The sequence below is a fragment of the Mytilus edulis genome, chromosome 9, assembly GCF_963676685.1.
Source record: "Mytilus edulis chromosome 9, xbMytEdul2.2, whole genome shotgun sequence".
Lineage (NCBI taxonomy): Eukaryota > Metazoa > Mollusca > Bivalvia > Mytilida > Mytilidae > Mytilus > Mytilus edulis.
In genome coordinates, this window is record NC_092352.1 from 31,181,911 (window position 1) to 31,199,287 (window position 17,377).

General features: G+C 33.8%; 2 protein-coding genes across 5 annotated transcripts in view; one reads left to right on the forward strand and one right to left on the reverse strand.

The window, feature by feature from the left end:
* LOC139488087 (serine/threonine-protein phosphatase 6 regulatory ankyrin repeat subunit C-like) lies at nt 1–7,321 on the reverse strand. Its single transcript, XM_071273452.1, has 2 exons — nt 7,224–7,321; nt 1–1,172 (listed from the first exon to the last, which is right to left on the reverse strand). The coding sequence occupies exon 2, from the start codon at nt 1,148–1,150 to the stop codon at nt 23–25; it is 1,128 nt and encodes a 375-aa protein (XP_071129553.1). The 5' UTR covers nt 1,151–1,172; nt 7,224–7,321; the 3' UTR covers nt 1–22.
* A 4,925-nt stretch (nt 7,322–12,246) lies between these two features.
* Nucleotides 12,247–17,377, forward strand: part of LOC139488088 (lethal(2) giant larvae protein homolog 1-like) — a 48,736-nt gene continuing 43,605 nt past the window's right edge. For all 4 annotated transcript variants that reach the window (XM_071273454.1, XM_071273457.1, XM_071273456.1 and 1 more), the window contains exon 1: nt 12,247–12,593. In XM_071273454.1, coding sequence (XP_071129555.1) covers nt 12,546–12,593 — 48 coding nt within the window. In that variant the 5' untranslated portion in view covers nt 12,247–12,545. The remainder of the gene's footprint in view (nt 12,594–17,377) is intronic.

The following is a 17,377-nucleotide window of genomic DNA, read 5'->3' on the forward strand; positions in this document are numbered from 1 at the left end:
TTTTATGAAGAAACATTTGAAATTATTTTATTATATCCTTTAACTGCAATTTTAAAGATTCAGGGATAGGTAAACTGTTTATTTTAGAGTTGGACTGCTGGCCCATATGTCTTAATACACAATAACAACACAGTTCCTGAAGTGTTCTTGGAAATGATGCATAATATTTCAGTGTTGATACCAGAGATAAATCATTTGCCAGAGCTAGTGGAAATCGTTCTTCATGTATCCACATTTCTTTACTACAGTTGTACCCAGATTTTATCAACAGAGATACAATATTGTGATTGTCATAGGCACATGCAGCACTTAAAAGAGGAGAATCATCATAGTCATCACATGTGTCCAACTCGGCCCCTAATTCTATTAAACATTTAGCATTGTCATAAAGGTTATGTGTACATGCTATATGTAACGCTGTATTGCCATAACCATCTCTATCATTCAATGGAACTTTGCATTGAACTAGATATCTCAAAATGTCAACTTTATATTTTGTAGCCGTGTACGATGATATATGTAAAGTATTGTCATTTATAGGTGTTTTCAATAATAATGAAGCTCCAGCTTCATGTAAAGTTTTGACGACAGAGAAATGTCCATATGCTGCTGCATGGTGTACTGGAGTCCATCCATCATCATCTATAGCATTCAGTTGTGCATCATTCTCTATGATAATTTTACAAGCCTCATCATGATCTAGTGCTGCAGCACAATGTAATGGAGTAAATCCATCTACCTGAGTGGCATTGACAGAGGCACCGGCTGAGATCAAGTAATCTATAACACTGACATGACCAAATGATGCTGCCCAGTGCAGGGCTGTTTTCTCTTCTAAATCCAAACTATTAGCATTGACACCATTGTTTACTAACTTTTTCACAAATCCTAGGAAGCCTTTTCCTGCAGCAATGTGTATTGGATGTTTTTTCCAAGTTTCATCAGTAAAATCAGGTAAGTTTAAATCACATTTACTTTGTATTAAAATATCAAGTATTTCTTCTCTGCCATTAGTTGCCGCTACAACTACTGGACTACGGCCATTACAAATAAAGTCAGGACAGATCTGATGTCCAAAAATAAACAATTTAACAGTTTCTACATCATTTCTTGCTATTGCATCAAGGAGAGACAGTTGATCATTGGGCATTATGGCTTAAATCTTCTAACATCTGTAAGTAAAAAATATTTTATTGTTAAAATTTGTATATTGAAAATGAAATATTCACAATCTAAAACCTATTCTATTTCATAATCATTGATAATATATTATTTAACAAATGTTTAATAAGAATAATAAAACCGAATACCTAAATCTTTCCTATAATAACTAGAGGCTCTCAAGAGCCTGTGTCGCTCACCTTGGTCTATGTGCATATTAAACAATGGACACAGATAAATTCATAACAAAATTGTGTTTTGATGATGGTGATGTGTTTATAGATCTTACTTTACCGAACATTCTTGTTGCTACAATTATCTCTATCTATGATGAACTTGGCCCAGTAATTACAGGGGAAAATATTTTCTAAAAATCTACAAAAATTTATGAAAAATGTAAAAAATTTACTATAAAGTGCAATAACTCCTAAAGGGGTCAACTGACCATATCGGTCGTGTTGACTTATTTGTAAATCTTACTTTGCTGAACATTATTGCTGTTCACTGTTTATCTCTATCTATAATATTATTCAAGATTATAACCAAAAACAGCAAAATTTCCTTAAAATTACCAATTCAGAGGCAGCAACCCAACAACTGGTTGTTCGATTCATCTCAAATTTTTAGGGCAGATAGATCTTGACCTGATAAACAATTGAACCCCATTTCAGACTTTCTCTAAATGCTTTAACTTTTTAGTTATAAGCCAAAAACTTCAATTTACCCCTATTATCTATTTTTAGCCATGGCGGCCATCTTGGTTGGTTGACCGAGTCACCGGACACAATTTTCAAACTAGATACCCCAATGATGATTGTGGCCAAGTTTGGTTTAATTTGGCCAAGTAGTTTCAGAGGAGAAGATTTTTGTAAAAGTTAACGACGGACGACGCCGGACGCCAAGTGATGAGAAAAGCTCACTTGGCCCTGTGGGCCAGGTGAGCTAAAAATGTGTGACCTTGTTAAATTCGTATGATCAGAATACAGATAGTCAAAAACCTTTATATCTTATTCTAGATTCCTCTTATGTCATATATGTAAAATAATTAAAGTGCATATGTCATTGTATGTATAACTTTTGTGTTTTTCATGTTGCATACTAAAACAAAAACTTATCTTAACTAGAAATGAGAAACATTTAAGACAAAACTTACACCTGAAAAAATATCATATGTATTTCAAAATTACTCCAATTTAGCAAAATTAAATGTTTAATGTTTTGATTCTCGCATAAAATAACTGATCATAGTTATATTCATTGAAACATTGCTACTTTTGATATCAAACCGTTGTGAAATCACATTTAATCAAGTTCATGAAGTTATAAGGTAAAGGATGAGGTGAGTTTTAAAGAACCTATTAAAAAATGAAGTACTAGTATCATATGGGTTAAAATAAATGATAGGAATGTGACAAGCCCAAGGTTGGGCGGTAAATACCACCCCCGGTATTTACCAGTGGTATTTACCGGTATTTACCGCCCCGGACAATACTCCCCAAGTGGTCAATACTGGCAAATACTGGTCAATTGAAATTTTCATAGTTGTTTTTACTATTAATTGAAGTAAAAACTTGATAAAAAGTCAAATATACTTATACTTGAATTTTTATGCATGGGTCAGCTTATAAATTTAATGAATTTGATATGTTTTATTCATTTATAACACTTATTCCTACTGATTTAAAATTTAGTTATTATGAATTATGATATTGTAGACTTGAGATATATATAAAAATTTACTTATTATTTCAACATTTATAAATCAGTATATTTTTTATTCAAAATGTATGATTTTACAGGTAATTAAAACTACAGGTAAATGAAGTTACATGTGTCTTTTTACCTATCACCTGGCATTGCTAGGTGTGAAAATTTAATTACAAAAACAACAGCCCCCAATAAAAGTTGACAGTACATGGGTTGAAAGTAATAAAAGTGATATATGAAGACTCCCTTAAACAATAAATTATTTCCTGTCTTGTGGACAAAACCTTCTTCATGCTGGAAATAGAAATTTTTTAGTAGGGAAAAAAAGTTTTTATCTTTTACTATAATATTATGTACACATTAATCAATATAGATCTCTGTTTGAATTTACTATAGAAATAGAATTGAAAGCATTAAAAATGATTTGAACACTTTCTATATTTAATTATTAATAGTAATTATAATTGACCAGGTAAAGAATGGTTTTTATAGTAATGACCACTCAAAATTTCAATCGACCAGTATTTGCCGGTATTTGCCGGTATTTGCCAGTATTTCCCGGTAATTACCGGTATTTACCACTGGCATGGTCAATACTAGTATTGACCGCTTTTTTGCCAACCTTGGACAAGCCTTATACAAAGATCCTTCTAATATTCATGGTTACTTTGATGTCAAAAGATATGACATACAAAATTTATGTACCAAAGAACCTAAAATTATATGTACCAAATCAGGAAAATGACAGTTGTTTTCCATTCCTTTGATGTGTATGGGCTTTTGATTTTGCCATTTGTTAAGGGACTTTCTGTTTTGATTTTGCCATTTGTTAAGGGACTTTCTGTTTTGATTTTGCCATTTGTTAAGGGACTTTCTGTTTTGAATTTTGCCATTTGTTAAGGGACTTTCTGTTTTGAATTTTGCCATTTGTTAAGGGACTTTCTGTTTTGATTTTGCCATTTGTTAAGGGACTTTCTGTTTTGAATTTTGCCATTTGTTAAGGGACTTTCTGTTTTGAATTTTGCCATTTGTTAAGGGACTTTCTGTTTTGATTTTGCCATTTGTTAAGGGACTTTCTGTTTTGATTTTGCCATTTGTTAAGGGACTTTCTGTTTTGAATTTTGCCATTTGTTAAGGGACTTTCTGTTTTGATTTTGCCATTTGTTAAGGGACTTTCTGTTTTGAATTTTCCTTGGAGTTTTTGTAATTTTGCTATTTTACTTTTTATATAAATATTTTATGACAACAATTGTTTTGTTCTGATATGTATATTTGTGAGTTGGATATATTAAGTGCATACAAGAATAATGTACATATTTGTAAGAGAGGTAGGTGTTCTTATAGCCAAACACTGTGTAAAGTATCTAATTTAGGGATGTGAACTACATCTAGTTGAAGAGAATCATTTAGGTAACATTGACAAAAATAGTCATAGTTTGTCATGTTTAACAAATGTGTAAGGAAATGATACTTGGAAAAGATTGTTTATCACAGCCGCAATTTTTATGAACCATACAACTGTATAATGTATTTAAAAAAAGAAAATTGTGACGTAAAGATATTTGCTTTGTGACGTCACTTTTTTCTGGGAAAAAGCAGCAAATGGAAGATCATGTATCGGTGTGACTTTCACTATATTTTGTATGTTTTGGGGCATTTTTTTTTGTATTTTGTGTTAACTTTAGGTAAATCTATTAAACCACAAATTATCAAATGACAAATGATTAGAGGGATCATTGCAATAAGGAATGAACAAAGAGATATATTTACACATTTGGATATTTAGCTGAATTTGCTTCCAATGACCCACGATCTGTCTCAGAATAACTTTCTGGTGTCATGCAACAATCACTTTTTATTTATGACGACAAATATTTTAAATTTTGAGGCAATATTTTACGGAAACTTGTTTGACAGACAATTTTGCATACAAGTGTAAATATGTCTATTGACTACTTTTTTAATAATTATCATCTCTTCATAACCTCCCACTTTTTGATTTTGAAGATGATCTGACCTAGGCTCATGACAACAAAGTGATGATGAGGGTTACTGAACACGGAAACACCGGAAATAAAAATCGGGAAAAACAAAGCATGAGAAATAAAATCATAAATATTAAAGAAAAATACCAGAAGTTATTTAGTAATGGACAGAAGGGTTATACACATTATATCCTCCACAACTTCGTTCCATGGAGTATAACACACCCATCCGGTATATATAAAATCTAAAGTTAGTAGCAGACTAAGCAGTACACTGTAACAGAGTCTCTGACTGTACATACATTGTAGGATATAAGTCGGTTGTACATTAAAACATAATTAACAGAGCTCCAGATAAGAATTCTCAAATTGGGTTTTTTACCCACCATTTTCTTATATAATTGGGTGATAAAGTTTTTTAATTGCATTATCAATTCCAAATTCCAATTCACCCCTCATGTTAATATCAAATTGGGTTTTTCACCACCAAGCTCCTGAATGTATTGGGTTTTTTCATCAACACAATATTGAATATTTAGGAAATATCAACCCCAGATTTTTTTCCATCTTAAATATGTTTCTTTCTTTGTTTAGCTGTTTTATTTGGTTTATGGTTAGGGTTAGGGTTATTTGCTAGCTGTTTTATTTGGTTTATTCACTGAGGAGCAATTGTAGGTTTAATTTGTGTCCCGTTCCAAACCTTCTGCCAGTTTTGTATTTTCTCACAAAAACGGATATGTGTATTCACAGGACAACAAATGGAAGTGTTTAACGACCTTGACTGGCTATACAGCCCTCGCACGGTCGGCTCGGTGCCCGAAGGCGATTGATGAGCATTTAAATATTTTCTGCCGTGGGTCAGGAACAGGTAGTAAGGACGCCGAATGGAGGCCGCCATCTTGGTTTTGGTGAGTTGATTTTGTTTTTTTACTATTTTGGTGTTATTCTTAACAACGGCTGCTTTCAGGGCCAATTTGGTCTGCTTGGCAGCCCGCTAACCTCGATGATGGAGTACTGGTAGATGAATCGTGGACGTAGTTTTAAAGATGACAGGAAGTGTTATCAGGACCAAAGCCGTGAGGCAGTGAAATGAAGGTCGTATCACCCAACAGCCTAGGATACAGCCCTCGGACGTTAATCGGCATAACACTCCCCATGATACAATGGTTTTGGAGTGCATGTTAACGCGGGTACACCAACTCCTGCGTCTATCTGTACGGCATGGATTGGTTTCTGTCATCTTAAGAAGTAAGTCGTTGATCATCTAACAATAAACCCTCATCGAAGATAGCGGGTAAAGGAGAGCTGGCCCAGCACGTCCGTTCAGCTGTAATGACTGAGACGTGACTGAATGGATGATGGTGGATGATTTTCACAGGCACTCGTCTTACACCTTTATATAATAAATTCTGAGACCAGTGCCTGTGTGTGTATTCATTAATTAACCGTAAAATGAAAAAAAATACTACATAAACTCTAATTATACTTGAATGATTTTGGTTTATTCAATTTATATAAATCTGGGTTTAGTTGTGTTTTATTAGAACTTTTGGTTTCTCATGCTTAAAAAATCATGTCATAATTGATTTGGCCTTTCACTTTTTCCAACTGATTTCGTTTTTGACGAAACCCCGTGTTTATTAGCAATGTTCTCGTTAGAAGGTACGCACACACGCCCGTGCTTTCTATTGACGCTTCCTAAAACACTGGCTGAGTCTTGTTATCATAACTTTCCCTCAGCTTTTCAAAAGAAGCAGAAAACATGCTTCTATTTAATATTTTTACCGGACATTCACTTTCGTTTTAATTCAATGTATGTTATGGTAAATCTCGAGCAATGCAAACAAAATATGACTAAATGACACACCCTAATTGGATAAACGCAGAGAAGACCGAAATGTTTTCAAAAAACATGTGTACCTATTGAGCAACGGGAAAACTCCAACAGAGATGCAGGGATCTATTTTTAGAACGAAAGGAGATTTCCAATTATAACTATTATAAACATAGATTTATGCGACGACTGTAAACAGATAAGGGTAAATAACGCAAACAGTAGCCAATTAAAGGGTTGAGAACTCATGGTTTGGGCAAATAATTGTGTTTTCCTTTGAAATAATTGAGTTATTGAACCCTGCAATGGGCAATTGCATTGGGTTTTTTATTATTTTTATTCAGTGATCACGCAAATACGCAGCTTATCTGGAGCTCTGAATTAATATAAAATTTTTATGTGCCAGCTTGAGGAGTTGAGGGCTAAACGAGTAAAATACCATTGCAAAGAAGCAAGAAATTGTATAAGGAATGGTATAGTTACAAATCCTTGAAAGAAGTGAAATGAGAACAAAATAATGGCTTCTTATCTACTACCTGAACGATAACAGTTTTTTCGTGTTTTCCTCTGTTGGTGTTTATCGCCCGATTTACTTCCGTTTACATGGTCACGCTAACTACCATAAAACAACAAGTGCGTTAATAAATCAAAGGGCTTGATAGCTCTAATAGCCCAGTCAAACTAAGATTTAACCTCAAACTAATTGCAAAAGAAAATATTTTATTTTTAATCTATAGCACTATGCCCTATATATACACAGATAAAAGTCAAATAAAATCTAACTTGAGGAAAACTCAAAATCAGCATTTTTAATTTCCTATGGAAATTAATATTGACTCTTGCAAAAATGAGTCTTTTTTTGGTCATTTTTTTGTTGTTTTTCTTGAAATTTATGTTAAGTATGATACGTTGATGGGGTTATAAGTTTGTATTTGACTAAATTATATAATCTTCTGCTCATGAAATGTACAAAACCGAAGTGTAATGGGTAGTTTTATTTTTTTCATGCATTTTTCATTCAAGAAATTGCAAATTTGAAGCTTTATAATTGTGACCATTTTGAGAAAATAATGTGAAAATTTGGTATTGTTTATATCTGTATATTATATTTTTTCAGCAACACGATACTTAACTTAAGAAACTTTAAACCACAAAAAGAAGAATACATGCTTAATTATTTTGATTACATTTGAGATTCTTTACCTTGACATGTTGAAAAATTCAATAGATATGGTCAACTAATGAATTACGAAATCTAGATTATAGCTTGATAAAAGATATGAAAACACCTTTAAAGTTTATGCCCTTTATGTATACAGAAATCTAAGTCCATTTTTAAGTAAAATACGGAAAAAAATGTAACTTCTGGATACTATCTTATGATCATAAACAAAGCTTCTGTCCAAGTTTGGTAGAAATCCAGGATAGTTTTAGAAAGTTATTAAAAATTAAAAAACTTTAACCACAGAGTGAATATTTGTGGACGCCGTCGCCGACGACGACGGAGTTTAGGATCGCTTAGTCTCGCTTTTTCGACTAAAGTCGAAGGCTCGACAAAAAGATGTGGTAAAGTAAGTAAGTAAGTAAGTAAGTAATTTTTATTGGTTTAAAATCCAAAATTACAGGATTGATACCAAGACAATACAAATTTGTTATACACAAACATACAAACATATATATATCATACCAATTTCATAAACATTATATGAGGAGGTGGTACCACAAAGTTATTTAGTGCTTAATAAAGCATTTCTAGAAATGTAAATGTCGCTTATAAATTTAACAATAATTCTAATCATATTTAAAAAAGAGGGAACTATTTCACTAATTTTGGAAAACAGTTGGTCTCTAATTATATTTAGTTTTGTACATTTTAAAGTAAAATGAAATTCATCTTCTACTTCTAAGAGGCACAAAGGACAAATTCTTTCTTCTACAGGGGATTTAGTGTGACGCCCTTGTTCAATTCTAAGAACACTATTATTAATACGAATTTTAGCAAAATTCCCTATTACTTTTCTGTCTATATTTAACAATAAATAGGTTTCCAATTTATAATTTTCTTTAAGCTGTCTATATGTTCTCAGCTTATTACCATGTACTGATTTATTATCACAAAATATATTTTCTTTCCAATAATTAAGATATCTATCATTAAGTTTGGTATGAATTGCATATAATAAACGCCTTTTTGAAATAGTATCATGATTTTTCCAAACACGTGAAAAATTTAATGTAGCAAGTAACTGTTCAATCTTTTTAGCAAATCCATTGGTTAATTGCAGGTTGGAACAATATACATCTTTTAGTAAACAATTGTTATCAGATTTGATCACATGCAACAAAAAGCCAATTGACAGTTTTAAAGCTTCTATAAAAACTGGATACATACCAAGTTCAGCTAGTACTGCTAAATTGACAGCTGATTTATTTATGGTATGAGTGCCATGAGACAACTCTCCATCCAAGTCACAATTTGTAAAAGTAAACCATTATAGGTCAAGTACGGCCTTCAACACGGAGCCTTGTCTCACACCGAACAGCAAGCTATAAAGGGCCCCAAAAATGACAAGTGTATTAAAACCACTTACAGGAAAAATAAAATGCTCCGCAGGGCACAGCTTGATACGACCGCAGAGGTCGAACCCTGAACAGTTGGGGCAAGTATGGACACAACATTCAAGCTTGATACAGCTCTGAATTTGTGTTGTGATTAAATAGTTGACACAGCATAGGTTTCTGACACAGAATGAATGTGGTCTAAGAACTTAAAAATTTTAAATTGGACATTTACCAATTATGGTCCAATATCCAAATCTAAATACATGGTTAGATTTAGCATATCAAAGAACCCCAAGAATAAAAAAAAGTTCAATTTTGGACCCTTTAGACCTCAATGTGGACTAATTTGATAATGGGGCCCAAATATCAAAAATATAAATACATAGTTAGATTCAGCATATCGAAGAACCCCATATATTCAATTTTTGTCGAAATCAAACAAAGTTTAATTTTGGACCCCGACTTGGACCAACTTGAAAACTGGACCCACAGTCAAAAATCTAATTACATGATCAAAGAACCCCAATAATTAAATTTTTGCTAAAATCAAACTAAGTTTAATTTTGGACCCTTTGGACCTTCATGTAGACCAATTTGTAAACGGGACCAAAAATTATGAATCTAAATACACTAAATATTTCTTGCTATTGCGCAACACTGTGAAACTGAAGATTTCTTGCTATTACGCAATATTGTGCTATTGGATATTTCTTGCTATTGCGCAATACTGTGCAATTAAATCTTTCTTGCTATTGCACAATACTTAATATAATAATTTACACATCCTGTTTGGTGTATATCTCCTGCCATATTATTATTTGCTTTTATATATAAATCAGAAATAACCAACTTAAAGTGGAAAATTTTAAGAAAAAAAAGGGAAACCCCCCCCCCCCAATTTTTTTTAACCCTCTTATGATTCATCACCCCCAAACTCAATACCAGCTTTCCCTTTGTAGTATGGTATCTTGCAGAACAATTTCAGAGAGATCCATACACTTGAACACAAGTTATTGTCTGGAAACTAGAAAAATGCTTAGGTTTTTTTTTTGCCCCTTTTTGGTCCTAATTCTTAACATTAAGGGCAATTACCCCTAAACTCAAACCCAGCTTTCCCTTTAATTGTGATATGGAACCTTGTAAAACAATTTCACAAAGATTTGTACACTTACACACAAGTTATAGTCCTGAAACTAGAAAAATGCTTGTTTTTTGTCCTTTTTTGGCCCCTAATTCCTAAAATTTGGGGCAATTACCCCCAAAATCAATCCCAGCCTTCCCTTTGTGGTATGGTACCTTGCAGTACAATTTCAGAGAGGTCCATACACTTGAACACAAGTTATGGTCTGGAAACTAGAAAAATGCTTATTTTTGGCCCCTAATTCCTAAACGTTTCGGGCATTTACTCCCAATCTCAATTCCAGCTGTCCCTTTGTGATATGGAATCTTGTGGTACAATGTGAGAGAGATCCATTCACTTAAACTAAAGTTATAGTGCGTAAACCAATGTGTCTTCGGACGACGACGAGGACGACGACGACGCCAACGTCATACCAATATACCGTATAAAAATGCAATACAAATTGTATCAACACGGAAATTGTTCGACCTGTTAGGCAAATGCGTTTTGTTTAAATATACTTTTTCACTTTTTTGGTCGTTTGGAAAATGTTGTTTGTGTTGTATTTAGACCCTTCTACAACGAAATTTGTTTTACATGCACACGTATAAAAATTGCTGTTTTTATCCAACGCAATCATAGGTTTGAACGTAGTTTTAAATTTAGACTCGTTTATCGTCTAAACATCAACCCAACACTGTTAGATCTATTTATATATTGAAGATAAAAGGCATGAATATGACAAGCACTATATAGTCTATATAAATTAAAATGACACATGGATATAGCACAAGACATAAATAGTTACAGACACTAACATGATTTACATGTTTTCTAAAAATTATAATATGAAAATAAAATTATGAAAATTGTCATGACATTTTGATAATATTAATAGACTAGATTATAATGAGTGAAAATTTCGAAAGACAACCTGATACCTTAGGATGACCCACAACAGTTATTGAAACTTATTTCCAGTGGGGTCCCTTTAAGAAGAGACTTCCAGTACATACCTATACAGATTGTCCCTAATTTTGAAACTGCTAATCCTTAAAAAGTAAAGCTTTTAAAGGTATGAAGCCAAATTTTGTTGATATACACGAGCATGTGCTGTTATAAATGAATGGAATGACGTAAAAATAAAAAAATAAAAAGATGTGTTTCAATTTATTTGACTGCAACCCAAAATTCTACAAATGTTATACAAAACCTTTCAGTAATGATATTTACTCTATATTATCTGTCTGTCTGTCATAGATTTATTTGTGAATGAAAAAAAAATATTAAAAAGAGGAAACATATTTTGGCAATTCTTTTAATGCCTTTATTAAAATTTTGATGTTCTATCAATGTTCCGTTGATTTAAATATTTTCATCATATAGTTATTTTTTGTTTCAATTCCACTCTAGGAAGTGCAACTGAAAGTAACACATTACAAATATCACTGATTTTATGGTTCTGGTCCTTCCTAGATCAAATATGTACATGATTTATTTGAAACAAAGAAAAGTATATGTAGGTTTATAATTATATGAACATTCAATATTTCATTTCCGTGTGAAAATGTTTTACGAAATCCGAGTTTATTGTTTTGTGTGTGTGGATGTCATAATTGTAACATTAAATATTCCTTTTCTTATTCGATATCTTTGTAATAATTTCATCAAATAGGTATACCTATTAACAAATGATTTTAGAATGTGTACACCTCTTTTACAATCCTACATCTATCCCAAGAAATCCTATCAAAATGATTTTAACACTTGAGAAAGTTGAAATACACACGTTCAGAACTTTTCTAACTCATTGTTTCCTGTGGTCAAAACTCATGCAGTTGTTAAGTCGGATTGTAAATGTTCACGTTCTAAGTATCAGATTGACAGGAAATAATGAACCATAACAGATGACTTTACATGTTAAGGAGTAATCACTACCATTGAAAGATTAAACGGAAATCTTGCTAGTGTTGTACACGATCGAACATTTAATAATGACAGAAATTATTAAATTATAATGACCCCCTGCCGCCCCCTAAAATGCACAGACCCCCTCCGCTGATAAATAATGACTGTTCTCCAAGTGTACAGACATGATCATCTACTCATTACAGCCTCAGACGGGATGCTATTCTATTTTTAGAAGCATTGAATCACCATGGATTTATAATGAGATATGTCTGACTATGTGTATATATGGTACCAAATTGGAACAAAGAAAAAGGTGAGTTCTAATCGCGCAGTGCTATTCATTAGGGTTGTATATAACAAGCAGTCTCTGCATGTCAACTTCACACATAATACATGATGGTCTTGGAAGAATAGATTCTGGGTACTGACGTTAATAACTACATGTACGTGTTATAGTGGACACTTGTCTCTTTATTTTTCCTTGTACATTAAATTTTTTAAATCTTTTCTGTTTAGTCAATTTTTGGTAATATACTTTTGGGGTGGCTCGGTACTTATACATCCGACATTTTACAAGATATTTGAACATATTCAAATGACAGGGGATGGGGATGACCGCTGGGTCAAGTAGGATAAACGGTACTGTAGTTCCTTCGGAAGAACAGAGTAATAAATCGGTTTAACTTAAGAAGTAAATCGGTGTATATGAACATAAATTTACAGACTGACAAGTCGACAGGTTGACACTATATAGGTCGACAAGTTTAAAAGTTGACAGGTTGACAAGTGTTAAGGTTGACAGGTTGACAAGTGTTACGGTTGACAGGTTGACAAGTGTTATTGTCGACAGGTTGACAGTTTGATAAGTGTTAAGGTCGACAGGTTGACAAATGTTAAGGTCGACAAGTTGACAGGTTGACAAATGTTAAGGTCGACAGGTTGACAGGTTGAAGGGTTTAATTTTACAATTAAACAAGTAAATAAAAGTACATCATCCATTAAATAAAATAAAATTAACTTCAGTACTGTAGTTCCTTCGGAAGAACAGAGTAATAAATCGGTTTAACTTAAGAAGTAAATCGGTGTATATGAACATAAATTTACAGACTGACAAGTCGACAGGTTGACACTATATAGGTCGACAAGTTTAAAAGTTGACAGGTTGACAAGTGTTAAGGTTGACAGGTTGACAAGTGTTACGGTTGACAGGTTGACAAGTGTTATTGTCGACAGGTTGACAGTTTGATAAGTGTTAAGGTCGACAGGTTGACAAATGTTAAGGTCGACAAGTTGACAGGTTGACAAATGTTAAGGTCGACAGGTTGACAGGTTGAAGGGTTTAATTTTACAATTAAACAAGTAAATAAAAGTACATCATCCATTAAATAAAATAAAATTAACTTCAGTACTGTAGTTCCTTCGGAAGAACAGAGTAATAAATCGGTTTAACTTAAGAAGTAAATCGGTGTATATGAACATAAATTTACAGACTGACAAGTCGACAGGTTGACACTATATAGGTCGACAAGTTTAAAAGTTGACAGGTTGACAAGTGTTAAGGTTGACAGGTTGACAAGTGTTACGGTTGACAGGTTGACAAGTGTTATTGTCGACAGGTTGACAGTTTGATAAGTGTTAAGGTCGACAGGTTGACAAATGTTAAGGTCGACAAGTTGACAGGTTGACAAATGTTAAGGTCGACAGGTTGACAGGTTGAAGGGTTTAATTTTACAATTAAACAAGTAAATAAAAGTACATCATCCATTAAATAAAATAAAATTAACTTCAGTACTGTAGTTCCTTCGGAAGAACAGAGTAATAAATCGGTTTAACTTAAGAAGTAAATCGGTGTATATGAACATAAATTTACAGACTGACAAGTCGACAGGTTGACACTATATAGGTCGACAAGTTTAAAAGTTGACAGGTTGACAAGTGTTAAGGTTGACAGGTTGACAAGTGTTACGGTTGACAGGTTGACAAGTGTTATTGTCGACAGGTTGACAGTTTGATAAGTGTTAAGGTCGACAGGTTGACAAATGTTAAGGTCGACAAGTTGACAGGTTGACAAATGTTAAGGTCGACAGGTTGACAGGTTGAAGGGTTTAATTTTACAATTAAACAAGTAAATAAAAGTACATCATCCATTAAATAAAATAAAATTAACTTCAGTTTTTAACCTTTTTTACAAGTATTGAGTTATAACTTTTATATCTTTTTTTTCAATCAGTCATTTTGTCAACTTGTCAACCTGTCGACTTGTCAACCAGAACTTACTTGTTATTATATCAAATTATCAACTTACCAACCTGTCAACCTGTCAACTTGTCGACTTGTCAATCTGTCAACCACTTATTTCAACCATAACATTTTTTAAATTGTCAACCTGTCGACTTGTCAACCACTTATTCCAACCATAACGTTTTTAAAATTGTCAACCTGTCGACTTGTCAACCTGTAAATCACTCATTTATTTCAGTTTAATGTAAAATTTAAACAGTTTTAACTTTATTACTCATGAATACATACGCGTATGAATTTATTGCAAAAGCCGGAACTATAGTACCGTATATCCTACTTGAGCCTGACCGCTTTGGTCTTACCCTGTATATCATTCAAATTATTTTGGAATGATAAATCAGAATATATATGGTTTAGGGGTTGGGATCTGGACCATTTACAAGATATATGAACATTGGGGGTGGCGGGACCCCTAGGGACTGACCCTTTTTATCAATCAAATATTCGTGACATGACGAACAGGAATATATATGGTCTAGGGGTGGGGATCTCGACCGTTTACAATATATTAGATCATTGGGGTGGGGACCCCCTGGGGACTCACCATATATATCATTCAATTCCTCGTGACATGACAAGTGCAAGGGCTGTATAGCCAGTCAAGGTCGTAAAAACTTCCATATATATCATATTATCATAAAATTGTTGTAAAATGATTCCCTTTATGGGTTCTTGATTAGATTAATATAATTCTTATCTTATCTTATGTACATGAAAAATAGGAATATATATGGTTTAGGGGTAGGGATCTCGACCCCATATATATTATTAAAATCATCCTGACATGGCAGAATATATGAGGGGGAGGACAGGGGTAAGGGAGACAGGGAGAAAGGGGGTAGGAGAAAGGAGAAAGGGGGTGGGAGAAAGGAGAAAGGGGGTAGGAGAAAGGAGAGGAAGGCTGGGAGAAAGGAGAAAAAGTTTGAGAAAGGAGAAAAAATAAAATATCTCTCCTTTTAAAATTTTTTCTAATATTTCAAGAAAAAATATCTCAAAAGGAGATTTTTTATTCTAATGGGAGAAAGGAGAACGGGGGTAGGAGAAAGGAGACAAGGGGTGGGAGAAGGGAGAAGGGTACCCCCCTGTCCTCCCCCTCATATATACTAGGCCAAAAATGAAACGTTACATTGGTTTTTAATTTGAAAATAATTATCACATATATTAATTTCAAATATTTTCATGATGAAAACTAGTAACCTGAATGATTTACTCATTTATAAAAATATCGGAAATGACTTGACGTCATTTTCTGATTTCAAACAAATAACCATTTGTTCAAAAATTTACCTGTATAGAGTTGGAATCGAGTTGTCCTTTTTGTCATTTATTGTGTCGAACACGATTGTTAACAAAAGGTCGCATTAGAAAATTTAAAAAAGTTACACGTAAAACAGTGCCCGTCTACGCCAAAATGAGAGAGAACGAGCTATTGCGATGTTGGCAACAGGAATGACTCAAGTGCAGGTTGCAAATCATTTGAATGTCTCTAGAATGAATATTGCAAGGCTTAAGACTCGTTTTTAATAGAGATACTGGCACAAAAATGATCGCCCCCGTAGTGGCAGGCCACATCCGCATCATTCATCTCCGGAATCGATTTGTAAACACAAACTGCACGAAAAACCCACGGAAGACATAACAACAGAATATCTGCTCAAACAGTTCGTAACCGATTGCGTCTAAGAGCGCGTCGTCCGTTGAAGGGACCTATCCTTACGCAGCGTCACAGGATGGCGCGACTTCAATGGACACGGGTACGGATTCGATGGAATAGGCAAACATGGAGACAGATTCTTTTTACCGATGAATCCAAATTCAACTTGAAATTAAGCGAATGCAGAGCCAGGGTCTACCGGAGACGCAATGAACGATTTTCTGATGCGTGCGTGCAGGAAACAGATCGGTTTGGTGGTGGCGGAATCATGGTATGGGGCGGAATTGCCAGGAACGCACCGAGCTCAAAATCATCGTTGGTAACCTAAATGCAACAAGGTATAGGGACGGAATTCTGGCTCCAGTTGTTCTCCCGTGTTTCTCTGAAGACATCGTTTTAACCACGTTTTTTCAGCAGGACAACGCCCGTTGTCACGTGGCACACATTTCGATGACCTTTTTGGAGAATAGCCATATTCGTGTGTTGCTTTGGCCAGCAATGTCTCCAGATTTATCACCAATTGAACATCTTTGGGACAACTTGGACGACGCGTATCAGAAATAGTCAAAATCCACCGGAAACGCTAGCCCAGCTCCGAACAGCACTTTTCAGGGAATGGAACAACATCCACGGTAGGTAGAGTGTCCGGCTAGGATCGTGTTTTTTAGAGTGATTTGGTCTATTTTTTTCGATTGCAGTTCGGGCTTTTTCAAGTGATAAAACATGCGATAAGTTCAATTAACGGATATTTCGTAATTATAACAGTTTTTAACATTACTACCCATCTTATATTGAATACTTTATATGTTTTGATCAACAAAGAAGCTCAATTTCCTTGTATTTATAAATACATCAGTGTTTGTTATTGTCCGGGTTTTTTCGAGAGCAACTGTGAATTCGTTCGGGTTTCAGTTAGACAAATGGTCCGGGTTTTTTACAGAAAATTTGAAGTATTCTAGGCTTTAAAAATAACTATTTTTCTAGTTTATAACTGTAATTAAGTGAAGGACAATATCGTATATTCCCAAAAACATATCAAAATGAATCTTTTTTCAATTTAATGTAAATATTCTGTTTGTAGAGCGTTATACAACTACTCAGTTCCAGTGTTCATTTAGAAATAACTTGATCCTTAACAAAAC

Bases quoted from the DNA above. Each gene is read 5' to 3' on its own strand.
- LOC139488087 (XM_071273452.1), bottom strand. From the start codon at position 1,150: ATGCCCAATGATCAACTGTCTCTCCTTGATGCAATAGCAAGAAATGAT.